We start from the raw sequence: 24,506 nt of genomic DNA, 5'->3' as shown, positions 1-24,506 counted from the left end.
TTTAATGACTAAGTTTATAAATCTGGTGCCTCTTTACCTTGGTGCACCTATAGTTCACTTATCTCTACCAGGCCAAGGGGGGCCAGCGGGGTGTGGCCTGCCTGGGGACCTGTGCAACTTGGTACGAAATTTACTGAGAATATTTTCGTCTACAAAGATGAAAAAAAAAACATAAAAATTATATAAATATGCAATTAAACTGTCGAGGTAAAAAGAACCATAATGAGACACTGAGAAATTTTATCTTACAGTAGATCTGAGTTACAACTTGAATGTGGCACAGAACAGGTGGCGGACGTACGTACAGGTGTACAAATGTCAAGTTGTACAGTACTGAGATCAATCAATAAGTATGCCCTTGCAGCTGTTTATATATATATGTATATACTCATTTAATTATTTATATATTTTTATTACCTCTACACCACACACACACACACACACATATATACAGTATATATATATATATATATATATATATATATATATATATATATATATATATATATATATATATATATATATATATATATATATATATATACATAGGGAAATATGGCTACACCACAAAACTGAGAGATGCAAAGGAAAGACTTGGAGGAGAGACGACACAGACACTTGGTGGAGTGACAAGAGAGACACTTGAAGGAGAGACAACAAATACTTGGTGGAGAGATAGCCATTACATGACACTGTCTCTTTTCCCGCAGTAGTGACTCACTTTATGTCAAATGACTCACCATGACACATAACTCGCCATGACACATGACTTATTATGACACATGACTCACTGTGACACAAAACTCATTGTGACACATGACTCACTGTGACACATGACTCACCATACCACATGATTCATCATTACACATGACTCATCATGATACATGACTCATCATTACACATGACTCATCATTACACATGACTCACCATGATACATGACTCACCATGATACATGACTCACCATGATACACGACTCCTCATGATACATGACTCACCATGATACATGACTCACCATGACACATGACTCATTATGATACATGACTCATTATGATACATGACTCATTATGATACATGACTCACCATGACACATGATACCATGATACATGACTCACCATGACACATGACTCACCATGATACATGACTCACCATGATACATGACTCATTATGATACATGACTCATTATGATACATGACTCACCATGACACATGATACCATGATACATGACTCACCATGACACATGATACCATGATACATGACTCACCAAGATACATGACTCACCATGACACATGACACCATGACTCACTGTGACACACGACACATGATTCATCATTACACATCACTCACCATACCACATGACTCACCATACCACATGACTCACCATGACACATGACTCACCATTGCACATGACTCACCATTGCACATGACTCATCATGATACATGACTCACCATGACAAATGACTTCAAGTTTGACAATAATTTGGACATAAGTTGTCTCATACTTTATAAATTACATACATAAAGTGTTTGTTTTTGTTTGTTTGTTTGAATGGAATGGTGTATTTTCTTGTTTTTATTATTAAAGATAAGGTTGATAGCCGAGGCAGCAACTTGTTTACTGAATGAGGGGGTAAACACTGTAAACAAACACACTACAAAAATACAACATGACGGGAAGGTTCCTACGTTAACACACACAGATGGGAAGATCTCTCTTCCTTTCTCCTTTCATTGAGAGGTCTCTTTCATTCTATCTCCTGTTTTACAAGTTCTCCCAGGAGATCATTGAGTACTCCCTGTCTCATTTATCTCCTGTTTTATACGTCCTCCCAGGAGATCATTCACTGCTGTCCACACAAGAACTTCCGAAGTGCTGGTCTGGTCAGGTGTTCACACAGTTGACAAGTTAACTAACGTTATTCACCGATACCAAAAGATTTATGTTCAGTTGTTCCTTGGTCGTCTTATCTTGGAGCCATTCATCAACTGACGACCCAGTCCAACTCAACAACAGTACGACCATCACTTAACAACAGTACGACCATCACTAAACAACAGTATGACTATCAAGTGACACATAAGCAGGACAACTTTTGCGACACACTTTAGCAGGACGACCTTTGCTACACACTAATATTACGACCTGTTACACACACAAGCAGGACGACCTCTGTCACACACACACAAGCAAGACGACCTCTGCTACACACTACACACACAAGCTGGACGACCTCTGCTACATACACACAAGCAGGACGACCTCTGCTACACCCACACAAGCAGGACGACCTCTGTTACACCCACACAAACAGGACGACTTCTGCCACACACATACAAGTAAGTCATCTCCTCTGACGACTTATTACGACTCCAGTACATAATGTCTGTGTATATGTGAGCTTTTCTATATATTTGTGTCTATAATTGAATGTTTGTGTTTGTATACAGACGGTGAACACCACAACAATTCCGGAAGCCTCAGTCTGTCGGTGGTCACCTGGCCCTAATGACACATGGCCATTATGGCACATGGCCTTAATGACACATGACCACTAGGACACATCACCCAAATTACGCATAACCATCATGACACATGGTCCTAATGATATTAGGCCCTTATTACACATGATCCTCATGGCACATGTCCCTTATGACACATGGCCATCATAACACATGGCCATTTTGAAACAGCCATCGTGACATGTAGCCCTCATGACATAAGGCCCTTACGAGACACATGTTCCTCAAGACATATGGTCATCATGGCACATGACCCTTATGACACATGGCATCATAACACATGGCCCTTTTGAAACATAGCCATCATGACACGTAACCCTCATGACATATGGCCCTTATAAGACACATGTTCCTCGTGGCATATGGTCATAAGGACACATGATTTTCATGATACATGTTCCTCGTGGCATATGGTAATAAGGACACATGATCTTCATAATACATGTTCCTCGTGGCATATGGTCATAAGGACACATGATCTTCATGATACATGTTCCTCGTGGCATATGGTCATAAGGACACATGATCTTCATGATACATGTTCCTCGTGGCATATGGTCATAAAGACACATGATCTTCATGATACATGTTCCTCGTGGCATATGGTCATAAGGACACATGATCTTCATGATACAAGTTCCTCGTGGCATACGGTCATAAAGACACATGATCTTCATGATACATGTTCCTCGTGGCATATGGTAATAAGGACACATGATCTTCATGATACATGTTCCTCGTGGCATATGGTCATAAGGACACATGATCTTCATGATACATGTTCCTCGTGGCATACGGTCATAAAGACACATGATCTTCATGATACATGTTCCTCGTGGCATATGGTCATAAAGACACATGATCTTCATGATACATGTTCCTCGTGGCATATGGTCATAAGGACACATGATCTTCATGATACATGTTCCTCGTGGCATATGGTCATAAGGACACATGATCTTCATGATACATGTTCCTCGTGGCATACGGTCATAAGGACACATGATCTTCATGATACATGGCCCTCATAACACATGGCCCTCATAACACATGGCCCTCATAAAAGAGGACCACGGGGTAATACTCTATACTACATTACATAACGTGTTCAGTATTGCACCACAATAGTTCATTAATTCCATTATTTTATATTAATAAAACATCACAACATGATTGTCCGCTTATTATAAAAGTCACTCACTATCATTAGGTCACGCATTGTCACACTATCATTAGGTCACTCATTGTCACAACATCACTAGGTCACTCATTGTTGTTGTTCACCAGGATAATTATTGTTCAAATTTCTCGTGACTTTCATTTGTTCAGCAGAACATACAGTGTTCTTATCATCACTTCATCATGAACATCACATCACCAGTTACTTAATAGGTGACTTATTTTCATGTTATAAGTTATCTCGACTCAGTCATAAGAAGGACTGAAGTTGTACTGTGTGGTTAGTGCCGGGTGAAGGCAGGCTGAGTCAGCCTCACGTTTCCAGGACACACTGAGCACGGGCGTGGGCGACACGCGCCAAACTCACCCACTCCTGGTGTCTCGGGGCGCAGCGTAGCACGGGCTGGCCAAAACGCATCACGCCCATCACCAGGAACTCTCCCCCGCCCGCCCGTGCCCCGCACTGTAAGGGTACCTCCACACGCCCTACCAACCCGCCCTCCTGCAACACCAGGTTTGAGAACACCTCCTCCACCTGTTCTTCCTTCTTCTCCTTCTCCTCGCGGCTAGCTTCCTTTACTTTCCTGTGGGTGTGGGCGTGCCTGAACACCGGCGACGTCTGCTGGAAAAGTTTGGTGGCACGCACCGTGATGAGGGTGCGGCTGAGGCGTGCGTCGTCTACCACGCCCACTATGGTACCGCGCGCCACAAAGTCCGCCGCACAGTAGAGGTGTAGCAGTTCCTCCTGTGAGCACGGCCGACACTCTGGTAAAGGAAATAACAAACATTAAAAGAAAGTGAGAGTAAGCTTTTCACAGCCCATATATATTAAGTGTAAACAATTCACAACCTGATGATAATAAGTAAGAGTAAGCAATTCACAACCCATATATAATAATGTATAAGCCCCTGTCTCATAGACAAGTAGCCTTTATATAATATGGGGTAATTATATAATTATATCACCCCAGGTAATTTTCCTCTAGTTATGAGGTGACATGGTCAGATCACATGATGGGTAAGTCACAACCTTGAGGAGTGACTCTAGAATTGCTAGTGTCAGCTATTAGAAGCCGGCTACCGCCCCACTATCATCTCAACTCTCACGGCAACATGACGTATTATTAGAGCTCATCTAAGATAGCCTCCGTCCTCATTTAACACTCATAGCTACAGTGATTAATTATGGTCTTATACATTTGGAACTGTATAGAATATATTTTCTTAAATAATTGAACAAAAGGACCATTTGGGTTTCGCTACTAAACCCAATAAACTTTTACATATCCTAGCTCCATAACCTAATGAAGGATCTATGGTAAAGGGCTAGAATATAAAGGTGGCAGTGGTGGGATAGACCTATAACTACAAGAACCAGGCCTATAAGTTTCCCAAGAACAAGTCATAAGTGTTTTACAAAAAAAGAAAAAGCGTCACGTGCTAGCCCACACTGATTAGTCTTCAATTAGAATATGACGTCCAACGTATATGAACCACTGTTCAGCATGGCAGTGAACAGTGACATCACCCACATGACTCTGATCTATATACTGTTTACTGCTAATGAATATGATGTACCTCTTTGTGTATGAACCTCTGTCCTGCGTGGCAGTGAGAAGTGATACCACCCCCAGTGTCAAGACCTGACTGAATTACTCAGAATAGGCAAACTGTACTCCAAACTTTGTCAATAAATTTGTTAAACAAAAAAAATAAATAGTCACGTGATATACTCCAAAGTGCATTAACATATACTGTAGTGAGACGTTACATGTACATCCAAGAAGATGTACAATTCTTGTTTTATCAATAACATTTACTAAGCGAGTTTTTTATATTTTTTTTTATTGTGGCAACATTCTTGTAAAGGCAAGCTGCACCAAGTTACCGCCTCATGCTGAAAGTACATTGCGTTATATATGTAATATTCAGAAATTTTAGTGTGATTTCAAACACCGAGTTTTCAAGGTCGACTGAGGAAGAGAGCGCTCCTGCCCGTAGTGAGAGCTTTTGGAACTAGGCCTATACGATATTAAATGTAGTTTACCGAATTATTAATGATGCGATTCATGAAGTTAAGGGACTATTATTGAATTTGAAATTATTATAGATCGTTTACCAGTCTGAATGATGTTACGGGTGTCCCAAGAAAGTTATTAGTAGGCGGAAAATATGTCACGTAGGCCTAAGCTAACGCCTTGGGGAGACGCGAGGCTGGCTGGTTCTCAGTCACGCGATCGGACAGACAGGACGTCCCTGCGCGTCCGTCCACAAAAATGGTCACATGGTCTAGTCACCTGTGTTGCGCTATTGCAGTATAACATTGCAGTATAACAAGTCTCATTCGATCTCAGATAGGGGATTTGATAGGGCAGTGATTAAGTTATTAAGAGCTAACAGTGAGTTAATTTCAGGGTTTCCGTCAGAACCCACTTGATTGCGAGAGATTGACTGCGGGAGATTGACTGCCGTTTGAGACTGCCGTTGATGATTAGCGATTGTCGCAGTTGGAACGATCAGTGCAGGCTTGTCACTGGTCAGCGGAGATATCGGGATCTCTTGGAGAGAAGTTCATCAGATCGTGGTGCCATCCTGCTACAGAGGTAATGTTTTAAGTTTAGCTCATGACTGTAGGAGGACACCTTGGAGTTAAGAAGACTTGTGACAAGATCCTTAGATACTTTTATTGGCCAGGAGTAACATCTGATGAAGCACAATATTGTCGGTCTTGTTATATTTGTCAAATGGCAGCTAAGCCAAATCAAATAATCAAACCTGCAGCACTAAAGCCAATTCCTGTGGTGGGTGAACTTTTCTCCAAGGTAACCATAGCCGGTGTTGGTCCCCTCCTTAAGACAAAAAATGGTAACCAGTTTCTCTTGACTATTATGTGTGTCACTACTAGGTATCCAGAGGTAATTCACTTGCGTCGTATTACTTCCAAATCAATAATACCAGCATTCATTCACTTTTTTACCCAGTTTGGTCTTCCCAGTATGATCAAGTAAAAAATTTTACTTCTGGGATACTTCAACAAGTAATGACCACTTTAGGTGTCACTCAATATTTGGCATCTGCATACCATCCTGAAATCAAGGTGTTCTCCAGCACTTCCAACAAACGCTCAAAAGCATGCTGACAAAATTATGTTTGAGGACCACAAATGATTGGGATGAAGGAATCCCCTATGTTTTCTAATATACTACAGGACTAGCCGTGTGTGTATGTCTGTTCTGGGCAGCCAAAACGGCACAATCGTTTTTCACCAAACTTAGCGGAAAAATCGCAAAAAATTCGTAGAGTGGAACAAACCTGGTCCCATGTCGATGGTTAACAATTTTATTTACGATGGAAAACGATGCAAGTCTACGGAATTGGAGCACCCAAATTAACCATGCAAGTCTATGGACTTGGCACACCCTCATTCGCTGTACGCTGTCACGAGCGTTCAAACTCTCACAAGGGCACGAAGGGCCCGAGATCACTTGTATATGCTATTAGGAGTACAAACAAGCAAGTTAAGGATATTATCCTTATTAATTATTATTTGGTAGAGATATAAGAGGTCCTTCGAAATTATTACAAGAGGGTTGATGTAGATGACTCTTAGTGATTATGTATTAATGAAAAGTAAGTAAAGAAAGGCACAAGAGCTAGCAAAAAATAATTTGTTTGAGGCTCAGAAGAAAATGAAAAACCATTATGATAAAGACACTGTGGATAAACAGTTCCAGCCAGGAGATAAGGTGTTGCTATTTTTGCCCATTAGAAGGTTCCCACTCCAAGCTAGGAACCAAGGGCCCTTTGAAATTCTTAGTAAAGGTGATTTCAATTATGTAATAGCTACTCCTGGAAGGAGAAAACATAAGAGATTGGTGCATGTTGAAAGAGTAACACTCCAGGAAGAGTGAGATAATAAATTTGGTGGTGCCAAGAAAAAAACTGAGAATGAGGTAACGTGTGCGACTGGTGAAGATTATATAGTGAGTGATAAGGAAATCAAGTGATCTATGTACTAAGACCTCTCATTTACCACAGAAACAGCGGGTTGGTATCCAGTGTCTCCTGCATGAGTTTGAAGTTATATTTGCAGATGTGCCTCAGCCCAGTCCAATAGTCACTCATGATGTAGAGCTGATAGGAGATGCAAGTCCAGTGAAGTAGGCTCCTTATCGTGTTTCTCCCAGCAAACTGAAGATCCTGAGGGAGATCCAGTTCCTGTTACAACATGGATTGACAGAGCCCAGCAACAGATGGGAGTTCAAGCATGTGCACTGACTACAGGCGAGTTAATGTACTCACAAGTCCGACTCCTTTCGGCTACCCAGAATCGACGACATTATTGATGCTGTTGGTGATACCAGTTATGTCACCAAGCTAGAACGTCTAAAAGGGTACTACCAAGTGCCCCTTTCAGAAAATACCGAGAAGGTCTCTGCTTTTGTCACTCCAGAAGGCTTGTATCAATATACTGTTATGCATTTTGGTATGCAAAATGCCCCAGCTACTTTCCAGAGGCTGATGTCTGCTGTTACCACTGGCTTGGAAGGAGTGAGTGGCTTGGTGATCTACTTGTCGTCGTGGAGTAAGCATCTGCCTTCATTACAGGCTCTGTTTCAACGTTTGTCTGATGCCAAGCTCACTATAAACCTGGTTAAAAGTGAGTTTGGGCATGCCTGAATAATCTTCCTTGGACATGAAGTAGGCGAAGGAGCAGCAAAACCTATCATGGCTAAAGTGGAGGCCATTAATAAAATTCCTGTTCCCACAAATCGCAGGGCAGTGCAACGTTTCTTGGGCATGGCAGGCTACTACCGACGTTTCTGCTCGAACTTTTCTCAAGTAGCCGCCCCTCTGACTGATCTTGTCAGCCCAAAGAAAAACTTTGTGTGGTCTACTGCTTGTCAGACTGCCTTTGGCAAGATCCATCCCCTACTAGTTTCAGCACCGGTTCTTCATGCTCCGAAATTTCGTGTCCCTTCAGTGATGGTGGGGCTGGTGCAGTATTAGTACAGGCAGATGATAGTGAAGTTTTAAATCCAATAAGCCAGTGTTTCTCAAACTGGGGGCCAAGACCCTCAAGGGGGCCACGGCAAGATTTTAGGGGGGCCCATGGCGGGCTAGTGTAAGTAGTATATGTTTGGAGAAAATGTGGAAACTCTGATTCAACTTTTTTTTTGTTACTTTTCCTTGTTAGGGGAGAAATATTTGTTTTTTTTATTTGTCTTTTTTTGTCATTGTGTGTAATCATCCACTCTGTATCTGTGTTTTCTGGCTAAATAAACGGTTTCAATTCAATTCAAATTCAATTCAATTCAATACAAGTTCTGGCTGGTTGTCCCTCTTAAGACCCCGGTTTTTTGACAAAAAACCCGTCCCATAGAATTTTTTTAGATGGCCCCTGAGGGGGCTAGTTTATTGGGCACCCCCTTACATTCTGTGCAACGTGAAGCGCATAAGCGTTTACAGCGCCCATCTGGGAAGCATGCGGAATTCATGCTTGCCTTTATGACTCATGCATTAAGGGCGTAAAAGCTCGAAGGGTCATGGGTTTTGTCAGCAAGTTAGATAAAGTGACAGAATGATAAGTGTGTGGGGGGAAAATTCCCGGTACAATTTATCTGTTTATGGCAAAGTGTGGCAGGTCCCTAGTGCCAGGCCTGTCACTAGGAGGAGGGATATCTGGTCAGGGAAGGAAGAGGTGTTGGTAACGGCTGGGGACCTGTAGGAAGAGGTCATAGGGCAAGTGAGGATGTAGTGAGAGAGGGTGTGTGAGCTGGGTTGACCACAAAGTATACAAACAGTGCGGCCAGGCTCAGAGTTGCCAATGTACTAGGCATGGCGAAGTACAGTGGGGATGGAGGTGTGGTGGGACAGGTACAGTAGGGGTGGAGGGAGGCACACAGGCATTGACAATATTGAGGGACATACCGTTTAGTGTGATTGTGATGGCATGTGTTTTCGACATGCCGGTGGGGTACAGGTAGCCCATACCGAAGAAGAAACTAGTTCTTATGAGGAAAGGACAGAGAGGTGACAGGCTGGACTGTTGTGTCCGGGTAGTAGGGGCATACGTGCGCGCGTGGGTGTGTAGGCCACCGACAATCCACACCTCATACACTGGGAGCAAGAATTGTCACACCTAACACTTGTTTATATATCCTAGGGAGAAATAACCACTATTTCTATGGTCACACTGATGTAAGATTAGTTATATATACTCACTTGGTCGGCTGACACTACATGAAGTGACTGTTACTTGTGGGAGGCGACAACAAGCGTATAACACTTGGCCTTCTCTCACTCACCATAGGGGCGAGAGTCGCGAGGCCACCCCCACCAAAGTAGGCCTATCGACACTGACACTGGCCCCTGGCACCTGCACCAGCCAAGCACTCACAACTGCTTGGTGATCGCCGGTGAACACACGGAATATTTGCGATTAATGCCGTAAGGGATAAGAAGAACCTTGGGTGACAATGCTTAGGGTGACATCCGATATTCACCGACACACTGTGAAATTCCCGCTCCCACACTCTGAATATGTCCTCTCCAATAACAGTTTAGATCAGGGAGGACACTCCACCACACCCACGCCGCACTGGTCGCCTACTACTACTGCTGCTGCTGCTTTTTCTTCTTCGTTCCCTCTGTTCCTCCTCCTCCTTCGCCTACTACAACTGCTACTACTACAGCTTCTTCTTCCTACCCTTCTACTGCTCCATCTTCTTCCTCCTTCCGTCATCCTCTTCTTCCTTCTCTTATTCCTCCTCACTCTAGGAACTTGTGGTCGCTAGGCTCTACTATTAAAGGCATTACAGGTATTTACTCGGGGTCTGTAAATACAAGTTATTATAGTTCCTCTGTGTTGCTGGTGTGTGTGTAGGGAGGGAGGTAAAGAAGGAGGGAGAGTGATGGAGAGAGGGAGTGTGGGAGGGAGGTAAAGAAGGAGGGAGAGTGATGGAGAGAGGGAGTAAGGAGGAGAGGAGGGAGAGATGAGGTGGAGAGGAGGGAGTGTGGGAGGGAGGTAAAGAAGGAGGGAGAGTGATGGAGAGTGGGAGGGAGGTAAAGGAGGGAGAGTAATGGAGAGAGGGAGTGTGGGAGGGAGGCTTCTTATGCTTGGCAGGTCAGCAGGCGATGATACACCTTCACTCGGTTCCTTTGTGCACGCTGACGAGGGAGGGAGGGAGGGAGGGGCAATGCTTTGTGTGTGAGGGCAAGGCAGAGAGCCCAGGGTTCACTGTTATCTCTGATTTCTTTCTCCTCCACCTCTTTCTCTCCGGAAATGCCAGCACGAGGCCAGTGGTATATGTCTGGAAGTATGCGCTGTCTGGCAGGGAGGGAGAGTTATGTCTGGCAGGGAGGAGAGTTATGTCTGGCAGGGAGGGAGAGTTATGTCTGGCAGGGAGGGAGAGTTTATGTCTGGCAGGGGAGGAGTTATGTCTGGGCAGGGAGGGAGAGTTTATATCTGGCAGGGAGGGAGAGTTATGTCTGGCAGGGAGGGAGAGTTATGTCTGGCAGGGAGGGAGAGTTATGTCTGGCAGGGAGGGAGAGTTATGTCTGGCAGGGAGGGAGAGTTATGCCTGGCAGGGAGGGAGAGTTATGTCTGGCAGGGAGGGAGAGTTATGCCTGGCAGGGAGGGAGATTTATGTCTGGTAGGGAGGGAGAGTTATGTCTGGCTGACCTAAACTGCCTTAACCCAAACTAACCTAACCTAACCCAACAGATCCTAACCTAACTTAGCAACCCATCCTAACCCTAACTTAATACCCTACCCCTTGCAAATCTAACCTCCTCACTAGCAACCCCTTTATCATGGCCTAAGCAAATGTTAATAAGCCGAACCCTAACTTAACACAAAAACTAACTAACCTTACTTAACCTAACCTAACCTTTAACCTAACTATACAGAGGTGAGTCAGTCCTAGCAGGTAGGAGGGTGAGTCAGTCCCCAGCAGGTAGGAGGGGGTGAGTCAGTCCTACAGCAGGCAGGAGGGGGTGAATGAATCCTACAGCCTTGGTGGGAGGGGGTGAGTCAATCCTACAGCAGCAGGTGGGAGGGTGAGTCCAGCCCCACAGCTTTGAGTGGGGAGGGTGAGTCAGTCCTTCGGCAGGAGTAGGAGGGTGAGGTCAGTCCTACAGCAGGTAGGAGGGGGTGAGTCAGTCCTACAGCAGGTGGGAGGAGGGTGGGGTCAGTCCACACAACAGGTAGGAGGGTGAGTCAGTCCCACAACAGGTAGGAGGGGTGAGTCAGTCCTTCCTTGAGTAGGAGGAAAGAGTCAGTCCTACAGCAGGTGGGGAGAGTTGAGACAGTCTGGCTTGGTAGGGGGGTGAGTCAGTCCTACAGCAGCAGGTGGTAGGAGGGGGTGAGTCATTCCCACAGCTTTGAGAGGATGAGTCAGTCTACAGTGGGTGAGAGAGATGAGTCAGTCACACAACAGGTGAGTGGGGGTGAGTCAGCCCCAGCAGGCAGAAAGATGAGTCAGTCCTACAGTGTTGGGTAGGAGGATGAGTCAGTCACACAACCAGGTAGGAGGGGTGGTCAGTCCTACAGCAGGTAGGAGGAGGGTGATCACACAGCTGATGGGAGGGTGAGTCAGTCCTACAGCGAATGAGAGGTGAGTCAGTCTGTAAGCAGGTAGGAGGGGTGAGTCAGTCACACAACAGGTTGGAGGGTGAGTCTACAGTGGTTGGGAGGTAAATCAGTCCTTCAGCCTTGAGTGGGGAGGGGTGAGTCAGTCTACAGTAGGTAGGAGGGTGAATCAGTCCTTCAGCTTGAGTAGGGAGGGGGTGAGTCAGTCCTTCCTAGCAGGTAGGAGGAGACAGTCAGTCCTACAGCAAACAGGAGGGGGTGAGTCAGTCCTGCCTACCTTGAGTAGGAGGGTGAGTCAGTCCTGCAGCAGGCCAGGAGGGGGTGAGTCAGTCCTACAGCAGGTAGGAGGTGGTGGTCAGTCCTACAGCAGGTAGGAGAGGATGAGTCGGTCACACCACAACAGGTAGGAGAGGATGGTGGAGTCACACAGGTGTTAGGAGGGATGAGTCAATCCTACAGCAGCAGGTAGGAGGTGAGTCAGTCCTACAGCAGGTAGGAGGGAAATTGAGTCAGTCCTACAGTGGAGTAGGAGAGGATGAGTCAGTCACACAACAGGTAGGAGAGGATGAGTCAGATCACAACAGGTAGGAGGGATGAGTCAATCCTGTAGGAGGGGGTGTGAGTCAGTCCTACAGCCTTGGTGGGAGGGGGTGGTCAGTCTACAGTGGGTAGGAAGGATGGAGTCGGTGACTTCCACCTAACAGGTGGGGTCTGGAGTCTCACACAACAACAGGTGGGAGGGATGAGTCGATCCTACAGCAGGTAGGAGGGTAGTCAGTCCTACAGCCTTAGTGGGAGGGGTGAGAGTCAGTCCTACAGCAGCAGGTAGGGAGGGGTGAGTCAGTCTACAGTAGGTAGGAGAGTCAGTCTACAACAGGTAGGAGAGGATGAGTCCAGCCCCACAGCAGGTAGGAGGGGGTGAGTCAGCCTAACAAATGGAGGGGTGACTTTCCTGTGAAAATGTATGAAGAAGACGTGAGGTTGTGAACTCTTCTGCCCCCGCTGTGTACCTCCACCCACTACCCCACCCCACCCCACTCCACCCACCCACCCACCCACCCACCCCACCCCACCCCCATATCAACACCCCCTGATAACTTTTGTGGTGGATGTGGTGACAGTTAGTAGTGGTGGTAGTGGTAGTGGTGATAGTGGTAGCAGTGATGATAGTTGTAGTGGTGATAGTGGGTAGTAGTGGTGGTAGTGGCCACGTGACTCCATGCAGGGAGCCACACGGGGCGACACTTTCACCTGGTACAGTACAAGGGGAGTGAGTTTTATTGAAGGTAAAAACTACTGCTTGAGTCTCTCTCTCTCTCTCTCTCTCTCTCTCTCTCTCTCTCTCTTACGGAGTGTGTTCTCAAAGATGCTGTTTTTCCTCCACTCCAGCGACAACATGACCTATAGCAAATATAAGTGACTGTCTCCACCTACAGCAGATATGAGTTACTGTGAGTGACTGTAATGTGCGTAACAGTAATGTGTCTTCGTCAACCTAAAGTCAAGATGAGTAACTGTCAGTGGCAGAACAACTTCAATCAACTTGAGTAACTGTAATAACAATGACTGTGTGTACTTACACTCGTCATGAGTAACTGCTGTGAGTGATTGTGCTGTGAATGACCGTGATATGAGTGGACTGTCCACCTACAGTCGAAATGAGTAACTGATGTGAGTGACTGTGATGTGAGTGGCTGTGTCTACGTACAGTTAAAATGAGTGACTGTTGTGAGTGACTGTGTCCATTTACAGTTAAAATGAGCAACATGTGAGTGACTGTCCATACAGTTAAAATGAGTAAATGTTGTGAGTGACTGTCCATTTACAGTTAAATTGAGTAACTGTTGTGAGTGACCGAGAGCGCCTGTCCACCTACAGTCAAGAATGGCTGGGTTATGGTAATGAGCTTCACCGCCGTGTTTACATATGGACCGCCGACTGCCATCACCAATGGGCGCCATATTCACAAATACTTTCCTATTATAACTCCTACCGTGTTATGTTTTATTTATCTGAACATTGATCATCATATATAAGACGACATATGGGTTATAAATAGACAGGAAGAAATGTTATTATTATAAAGAATGATTATAGGTGTGTTTAGTTATCATACATCGTAATGTTCATCACATAACTCCACACCACCACCTCCCGCTTCCTACTATCTCACCTTACGCATTATTTATTATCTATTTCAAAATGTATCCATCACCTTCAATAAAGAATATTTCAGGGTAGTTTGTATCAACTTGTAAAATAGAGGTATTTAATGTTCGCATTGATAACCGTTGCCAGACAGGTATATAAGTGTTGCCAACTCGTGTGTTGGTCATCTATGGCAGCGTTACCAACACACATCACCATCCTGCCTTTACTGACAGTCAACATACTTTATATTGTCAACACTCACACACTCGTCGGCCAGTTAACACACTTAGGACACTGTATTACTTCATAAAGGAAGTATTACTCAATGCAACACGTCAAAAAGTGGCACTATCCTACACACGTGTGGCCTAGCACGCCTTTGGTCACCCTGCGGGAGGGTCGGCGCAGTAGACCACGTTCGCCTTCTGCGCCGGTTAATCTCCCTCGCCCAGAGAATAAACCGGACCTTTACCCTAAAACTGGTGAATATTAACGCTGTGTTATTTCCTGGTGGCTAACTGTGTCTGACTGATCATTTTGGTCACTAACATGAATTTGACTAATCATCTGGTCTTTCTCAGGACACACACACACACAATAAATACAGCTGTAGTCAGGAGGTACCTCTTGATCTCCACCGACTGGCCACACTAACCCCCCCCCCCAAGAGCACCATTTTTTTAGGTCGACTCCGAGCTAATATTTGACCACCAGACTCCGACAACAAAGACCTGACAAGACCTGACGAGTTGTGGCAAGTGAAGCATTTTGAAGTTACGATAAGTGAAGCACATTATGTTACGGCAAGTGAAGCATATTGTCACGATAAGTGAAGCACATTAAGTGAACTTGTCTTCCTAAGTTAAGTGAACATGTGTTGTAGGTGAACGTGTCATGTTAAGGTCAGTGGACGTGTCATGTTAAGGTCAGTGAACGTGTCTTGATAAGGTCAGTGAACGTGTCTTGTTAAGATCAGTGAACGTGTCAGTGGTCAAGAACGTGTCAGTGAATGTGTATCAGTGAACGTGTCAGTAAGTGTGTCTATCAAGTGTGAACGTGTCCAGTGAGCAGTTGTTAAGTGAACTATAGTTGTCATGTTAAGTAAACGTGTCTAGTTAAGTGAACGTGTCTTGATAAGGTCAGTCTAAAGTGAACGTGTCTAAGTTAAGTCGTGTCTGTTAGTGAAATACATGTCTAGTTAACGTGTCTGGTTAAGTTAAGTGAATGTGTATAGTTTAGTAAGTGTGTCTAGTTAAGTGAACCCATCTTGTTAAGTGAACTCGTCTAGTTAAGTAAACGTGTCTAGTTAAGTAAGCATGTCTAGTTAATGAACGTGTCTCGTTAAGTGAACGTGTCTGTTTCAGTTAATTGGACATGTCTAGTTAAGGGAGCGTATCTGGTTATAGTAAGTGAACGTGTCTAGTTAAATTAAGTGATCCTGTCTGGGTATGATAAGTGAGCGTGTCTATTTGAAGACCAGACGCGGTTCACTATTGGAGATATCTTGTATGGTAGTTTATACTAAGGGAGTCAGTACCATTAAAACAGCCTTGTATGCACCATTCACCTATTACCATCATCATCCATCTACCACCATTATCTACCACTATCATTTCCCACCATCATCTTTCTACCACCGCCAACTACCGTCTTTATAAGTCAGTCAATACCATTAAGACATCCTTGTACGAACCATCCATCTACCTCCACCAACCATCTACCACCACCACTACCATCTACCACCATCATTCATCTGCTACCATTAATCATCTACAGTACCACAATCCTTCTAGCACCACCATCTATCACCATCATCTACCTACATTACTTATCTACCACTACCATATACCACTACCATCCATTTGCCACCACCATCTTCCACACCCTCTATCACCATCCTACACACTCCTACACCCTCTATCACCATCCTACACACTCCTACACCCTCTATCACCATCCTACACACTCCTACACCCTCCCAAACTCTCCTACACACTCCCACACCCTTCCATCACTCACCCTTCATCACCTTCCCACACCCTACCTAGTCTCTCTGAGGTGACGTTTTAAGAGCACTAATTAGTCCACATTACAGCTGTGTTGTAGAGTGTGGCGCCCTACAGTAGTGGTGGTCGTCCATGTCCTCAACACAATGACGCCCCGAGGCACTCATACAAAGTTCCTCGCCCCCTCCTCCCACTCACGCCCACTCACCCCCCCCACGCACCACAACGCGAGGGCCTTGATGATTTTCTTTCTCAATAGACGCAAGTTGACAGTATTGTTGGTAACGTTGACAGTAGTGTTGATAGTGCTGTCAGCAAGGTTGACAACCCTCTCCTCCCCCTTCGTCTATTGTCCCACCAGAGAATGACAACATACGTAAATGGTTCCCAAAATGTTACCTTCACCTCCACAACCTTCCTAGACCAGCCAATACACAACCTTCCTAGACCAGCCAATACACAACCTTCTTAGACCAGCCAATACACAACCCTCTAGTCAAGTCGAAGGGAACTGTAACATGACCTTACAGCCACTAAATACGGAATAGCGCAGCGTGTCTATACAAGTATAGTGTCAATAACAACCATGTGTGAAGCCAACCAGACAAAAAGCTCTAGACTACTGTACGTACAACAACCTGCCCAATACATACACGTTCCCCCAATTTATTACAGCCCTTCCTCCACCACTAGTCCTCCTCCACCACTAGTCCTCCTCCACCACTAGTCCTCCTCCACCACTAGTCCTCCTCCACCACTAGTCCTCTTCCACCACTAATCTTCCTCCACTGCTAACTTTCCTCCACTGCTAACTTTCCTCCACCACTAGTCCTCCTCCGCCACTAATCATCCTCCACCATTGACCATCCTCCACCACTAACCATCCTCCACCACTAACCTTCCTCCACCACTAACCTTCCTCCAACACTATCATTCTTTCACCACACACCATGGCCACCGTAACCATCATCATCACCATAACTAATGCTGATAATGAATTTGTGATGATATTGATTTTGTTGGTAGCAGTGGTGCTGAAGTTATCGGTGGTGGTAGTGGCACCTCCACCATCACTATTATCATCAACACCACCACACCACCATCAACACCACCACACCACCATCAACACCACCAACCACCAACATCTGTACCTGAGACAAGATTTGTTCAGATGCTTAATGAAATACTTAAGTGCACCTGCTTCCCCGTAGTAGTAGCAGTAGAAGGTAAGTAGCTTGGATAGCGACTTATGTATTACGATATTTAATTTTAAGGTAATAAAATGGTGACGAAGGTATGGCTATTAGGGGAGGATGGAGGCCATTTATTGAAAAAACAAAAAGTAGTAGTAGTAGGTCCATTACGACAGAACGACAGCACGGCCAAAGTGATAAGTTGCAGCAACTGTTGCTGCAAGTACCAGAGAATTTGAAAAAAAAAGTAGCTATACCGCAGGAGGTGGGCGACTCGAACTGGTTAACTACGTTACCGATAAGGGCAAATGGTTTCAGTCTCAATAAACAAGAATTTACAGATGCCAATGCTCTAAGGTACGGTCGGCCAGTAGAAGGTTTGCCCTCCCAATGCGTGTGTGGCTCTTCCTATGACGTCGATCACGCCATGGTGTGCAAGAAAGGGGGCTTCATATGCATGAGGCATGGCGAAGTAAGGGACCTCACAGCAAATATGTGGAAGGAAATCAGCCGTGATGTCAGGGAGAACCGACCCTCCTTCCAATGGATGGTGAGAATTTCCAACATAGAACTTCAAACACATCTAACGAAGCCCGTATTGACGTCAGTGCTCGAGTATTCTGGACGCGGGGACAGCGAGCCTTCTTCGACGTCAGGATTTTTTATCTCATGGCCGCATGTCACCGTAACTTAGCTCTCGATGCTGCACACAGGAGAAGCGAGAACGACAAGATAAGGGCATATGGGGAGAGAAGTCAGAACGTTGATCAAGGCAGCTTCACTCCTCAGGTGTTCACAACCTCTGGTGGGATGGGACCAAGTGCAAGATGCTTCTACGTCAGACTCGCGGAGGTGCTATCCGAACAGAAGCAGCAGCCCAGAATTTATGCTACAGCCTGGATGTAATGTCGACTGTCCTTCTCTCTCCTTAGGCCTGCTTTGCTCTGCCTCAGGGAAACGAGAGCATCGGCCCCAAAGCCGACAACAGTTGCAGATATTGACTATGAGGCAACAGTCACTGAATGCCGCGTAGATCTGCGGCTTACTAACTCAACACAGCTAGGGTAGCTACTTATGTATTAGGATATTTAATTTTAAGGTAATAAAATGGCGGCGAAGATGTGGCTATTGGGGGAGGCTGGAGGCCACATATTAAAAAAAAAAGTAGTAGTAGTCGTCTTAGTCATAATAATAGTAGTAGTAATGTTTCTACTACCAGCACCAAAAGGTAGGAATGGGAAGCGTAGCTGCGCCAGTAAACACCTGTAAAATAATGAAGTCAACGCTAACACGAGGAACCAGATCTCGAGCAACCTTCTCAAGTTACCTCTAAGGAAACCGTATAAGTTCATCTCCCACCCGTTAAAAGGTACACTTAATTCTTCCTCTTGACTGGACGTGACAGCCTTTCTTACCAGCTGAACTCTCGTACATCATTAAATAGAGCATCCAAAAAGAGACTTCAGTAACGTCAACAGATAGCGTTTATATACAGTATCAACATTAATGAGGTGGCGAGACTTTGATTATCCGGGTTAACCTCAACGAAAACGGAGGTTGATAAATGTATTATTCCCTTTAAGGTCGAGATAACCATAAACTGTATGGTGAAATATGACCCTTAATGTACCTCAGCTTCATGAATAACCCCCCCACCCCCTCTCTCTCTCTCTCTCTCTCTCTCTTCCATCTATCAGCACCAAGAAGTAAGATAGAGAGAAAGAAGGAACACCATCAGTACCTCCACTACACACAGCGGTACACCCCAACACAACAGTACACAGCATGGCAGGCGCGGCGTGACAGGACGTGAAAGGCATGACAGGAGTTGCGTGAGGAAAGGCATGACAGGCGTTGGCCAGGAAGGCATGGCAGGCGTTGCGTGAGAGGCATGGCAGGCGTGGCAGTGGGGCGTGAAGAAGGCATAGCAGGCGTGGCGTAGCAGGGCGTGAGGAAGGCATGCAGGGTGGCGTAGCAGGGCGTGAGAAGGCATGGCAGGCGTTGCGTGAGAGGCATGGCAGGCGTGGCGTGAGGAAGGCATGGCAGGGCGTGGCGTAGCAGGGCGTGGTAGGCATGGCAGGCGTGGCGTGGCAGTAATTGGGTTACACTGTGATAAGGCTGATGTGTTGTGGGTACTTGACCTCTTCCTTAATTCAGAGTGTCAGTCATCTCCAACAGTGTCAGTCATCTCCAACAGTGCCAGTCATCTCGAACAGTGCCAGCCAGTTATCTCGAACAGTGCCAGCCAGTTATCTCGAACAGTGCCAGCCAGTTATCTCCAACAGTGCCATCCAGTTATCTCCAACAGTGCCAGCCAGTTATCTCCAACAGTGCCATCCAGTTATCTCCAACAGTGCCAGCTTAGACAACAGAAGTTTGTGTTGACTGAGATTAAGATAGCTGAAAAGGCATCAACCTTCTGATAACTAACTAACTGCCTGACTCACTTCCTACTTAACCATCTAAGTAACTAACTAACCAGGTGACTACATTATCGTGTGTCTGGGAGATGTTGACAACAGCTTCACCTGAGTTGGCAAGATAAGATATCAGCTTATCAGGGGCGGTAGGTCTTGTTCTTACCTGGACTCCCTCTATTAGTCTGCGTTAGGCTGGGGGCGGGACGAAGTAGGGCGAGGTGTGGTTGCTTTTATCAGCCACTAATCAAGTACCGCTTTATCTTATCAACAGCTTAAAAATCTGTTTATTGACTTTCTAACGTTCACTATATATCGTTACTATGTGGATTTTTTACCCCAGCTTATTTCACATGAAGATTAATCCCCAGCTTATTTTACCTAAAGATTAAACCCCAGCTTATTTCACCAAGATTTGCTCCTAACTTATTTCACCTGAAGATTAATCACCAGCTTATATTACCTAAAGATTAACCCCAGCTTATTTCACCTGAAGATTAACCATCAGCTTATTTTACCAAAATATTAACACAGCTTATTTAACCTGAAGATTCACCCAAAGATTTGTCATTCAAATTACCTGGAAGGGTTAAGTTAGGTTAGGGTATGTTAGGTGAAGTTAGGTCAGCATTAGGTTAGATTACGTTAGTTTTGGTTAGGGTATCATTAGGTTAGGTTAGGTTAGGTGAAGTTAGGTCAGCTGAAAATATAAACCGAGGAGATATAAGTTACATAGCTAATTATGAAGTGGGTCACTCGCTTGACTACTAATATACTAGTGACATAAACGATGGAAATATAGTATATAATGACAAGGAGGGAGGATCATTTAACAAGGATATTTAGTATAGTTACATTACAAAATATGGCTGGCAAGGAGTGAACACACAGGTTTATGAGTTGTTGATGGTAATTTTTACGCTGGTTGGAATGGGGCTGTTCTTATAGCGATCAGTACGTGGTCGTATGGGCTAGATACGACTGTACAGTAGCCTCGAACAGTAATTAGCGGTCGAGGGAACTCGAGTGATGATCAAAGAGCTGAAGGGGAGAGAATAATCTTGCACGCCCTCTTGTGCCCTCTTTCTACAGTAGGAGTCCTCGTGGTGTAGTATTTAAGGAGGAAGACCAGGTAGGGGTTCATCGAGAGGAAAATTAAAGATGGTTTTTTTGGTCACTACATCCCCGAGCGGGACCCGTGTGGCCCTCTCATGTGGCCTGGTGTGTGGATCTCTGACGCGGCCAGATGTGCAGCCCTCTCATGTGGCCAGGTGTGTAGTCTTCTGACGTGGCCATATATGTGGCCTTCTGATGTAGCCAGGTGTCTGGCCCTTTAATGAGGCCAGGTGTGTGACCTTTTACTCTGGCCAGGTGTGCGGCCCTCTGCTGCAGCCAGGAGTGTGGCCTTCCGTCTTTCTCTCACACGGAGTAAATTATTACGATTACCCACTTGTAACTCATCGTCCAGACAGAAAGAAAGGGGGGGGGGGAGGTGGAGTCAAGGTGGTAATCAACCTCCACACAGTAAGATAATACACGTTATAGTAGACATTCTCCCATGGTAGAGACATTACTGGGGAGACATTCCGGGAGAGATGAGAGACTTCCGGTATGCATTATTTCTCTCAGCTCGCCTTTAATTTACATATATCGGTCCCTAAATCTACGTCAATGCCTTAATCTGTCTCTGTACTCAAGGTTCCTAATGTCTGGGATTAGTCTTGGCATCGTCCTTTGTATGCTTTCTAGGGATTCTATATCCATTCTGTAGTACGGTGACCAGAACTGAACTGCGTAATCCAAGTGAGCTCTGACAAGCGCAAGATATAGTTTTAGAATAACCTCACTAGTCTTGTAACTAACACTCCTTTATTTCAACCCAAGTACCTTGTTAGCCTTGTTTCGAACAAATACGCATTGTTGTTATTGTCTAAGATTCCTACTTATCATTACTCGTAAATCTTTCTCGCAGTCTGATTTCTCTATAACAACGTTGTTTATCTGATATCAGGTTTCTCTATTTACATCTCCTAGACTAAGTACTTTACATTTGTCCACATTAAATTTCATCTGCCACTTTTCAGACCATTCATTTTTTTTTTTAGATCTTCCTGTAGTTTTGCGAAGTCCTCGTCAGATTTAATTACACGCCCTATTTTAGTGTCATCAGCAAATTTGCTTGTGTTGCTGTCAACGCCTATATCTATGTCTTTTATGTATATAATAAATAGTAATGATCCAAGTACTGATCCATGGGGTACTCCACTAGTGATGTTACCCCAATCGGATTTAGTGACGTTCATGCTTACTCGCTGTTTCCTGTCTTGTAACCACACCCCTAATCCATTTTAAAAGATCTCCTTCGTATTAGTCTTTCGTGGGGGACTCTGTCAAGGCTTTGCTAAAGTCGAGGTATACCACATCATAATCGTATCCATCATCCAATGATTCGAAAACAGTTTAAAAGAATGTTAACAGATTTGTCAGACATGAACGCCCACTTGTGAAGTCATGTTTGGAATCATTGATCAACTTGTGCTTCTCGAGGTGATTTCGAATAGAGTTTGAAATTATTACTTCCAGGACGGTAGTTAGAGGATTGTGATCTATCTCCCTTTTTGAAACTCGGTATCACATTTGCTATCCTCCAAATTTTTGTTACTACGCCTATTTTTAATGACGTGTTAAGCGAATTTGCTAAGGGCATACTAAGTTTTTCCTTACATTCCTTTAATACTCTGGCAAATATCTCATCGGGACCTAGTGACTTATTAGCCTTTAGTTTTTCAATTTCCTTAACAACATCGTTACTAATCACTACTATCTCACTTAATCTATTTTCTTCACTATCTCTGTATATAGTCAGTGCCTCAAGTATAATGTTTAAATTCTGGGTGGTGAAAAATATTGAAAAATATCTGTTTAGATTATTTGCTCATTTCTCCATTGTCATCCATTAGCGCACTGGTATTGGTCCAATCTTGTCACGTGTTTTAGTTTGATACATTTGAGAGAATCCCTTGGGGTTTGCCTTCGCCTCCCTTGCTACCTTCAGTTCATTATTCCTCTTTGCTTTTCTTATCTCGATCTTAACCTTACTGGCCAAAACTTTATAATAATCTTGGAGGTAAACCTCACCACGATTTATTCTCCCACCTATAGCCTTCCATTGTCTAATAATATTTTTTAAATAACTTTTATCCATTTTGGGTCATTGTTATTTGATCTGAGTTTTCTGTATGGCATGTTCTGCCTTTGTGCATTAAGTAACTCATTATTTAAATTGTTATGGAAGTCATCAACCTCAGATCTCGTGGTCAGGTCACCCTCAACAGTCATATTTTTTGAGGTTATCGTTGTCAGGTCACCAGGTAAAGTGAGGGCGCCCTTTGTGAGTACATTGTGTGAGGTCATGTAATTTACCCCCAAACGTGATACCCCTTCTCTCAGCTGCCTTTTCAAAGTTTGCCCTTTTGAAATCTGGGACTTCAATGGTATTTTCCTTGTGACTGACATTAAGTTCTACTTTGAATCTCACTTCTTTGTGATCCCTGTTAACTTGTTCGCTCCCTACCTCGACATTACTAATGAGGTTTTCTCTGTTTGACAGAACTAAATCTAGTATATTATTACCCCGGTTGGATTCGGCTATATGTTGACATTGGAAACAGTTCTGAACTGTTTAAAAAAAAATCCTCTGATTTTGAGTTGCCCTTAAAACCGGTCCAATCTGTTTGACTAAAGTTAAAGTCGCCTACAATAGACTTTGCTATGTATGGAAGCCCTCCGTATTTCATCCCAAATAAGTCGCTCATTAACTCTATCAAGATTAGGAGGTCTATATATTACTCTTATGACTAATTTTTCCCTGCCATTGATTAATTCTATCCAAATTGTTTCTGTATTCACTTCATTTTTTTATTTCCTTATTGATTTCACACTTCAGATTATCCCTGACATACTGTAGGTTGCTACACCGCCTCCTTTCCTAATCTGCATATCGGTATGGAATAATTTGTAACCTTTAATTTGGTATTCGACAGGTAACTCACGTGAGTCTAAGTTTATCTATGTTTCGGTGAATGCTATTACTGTATATCGATTTTTTTTGGTAGTATAGTGTAGTGATATTGAAACAGTTTATTTAGCCAAAAGAACAGATAGTCGATAAAAATCATAATATTAACATGGCTTAGTCAGTTGAGAGCCTGAGTTCTCTTGAAGGCACTTGATATTCACTGTACATTTATCTCAAGGAAATATTATGTAATATTTAGTATCATCTGGAATAGTACACAAGTCATAATATGGTGGTAATAAGAACATATCAGAATGTTACTACGTTTATCATTTCGATATTTATTTATTTTATTTCTTTTTTACATTTATGTGATAAGTATATACATACTTTACAGTGGAGTTGATATACATAAATATGATAAGGGAGGGA

At 44.1% G+C, this 24,506-nt stretch overlaps 1 protein-coding gene across 1 annotated transcript in view; it reads right to left on the bottom strand.

The window, feature by feature from the left end:
* Positions 1–2,955: 2,955 nt before the first annotated feature.
* LOC121858583 (meteorin-like protein) overlaps positions 2,956–24,506 on the bottom strand; it is a gene marked incomplete at its 5' end in the record, with an annotated part of 32,829 nt that continues 11,278 nt past the window's right edge. The window contains 1 exon segment of the mRNA XM_042355074.1: positions 2,956–4,461. Coding sequence (XP_042211008.1) covers positions 4,010–4,461 — 452 coding nt within the window.

Source organism: Homarus americanus, unplaced genomic scaffold (genome assembly GCF_018991925.1).
Source record: "Homarus americanus isolate GMGI-L3 unplaced genomic scaffold, GMGI_Hamer_2.0 scaffold74, whole genome shotgun sequence".
NCBI lineage: Eukaryota > Metazoa > Arthropoda > Malacostraca > Decapoda > Nephropidae > Homarus > Homarus americanus.
The sequence above is the reverse complement of the archived record's forward strand: the minus strand, read 5'-3'. Positions and strand labels throughout refer to the sequence as shown.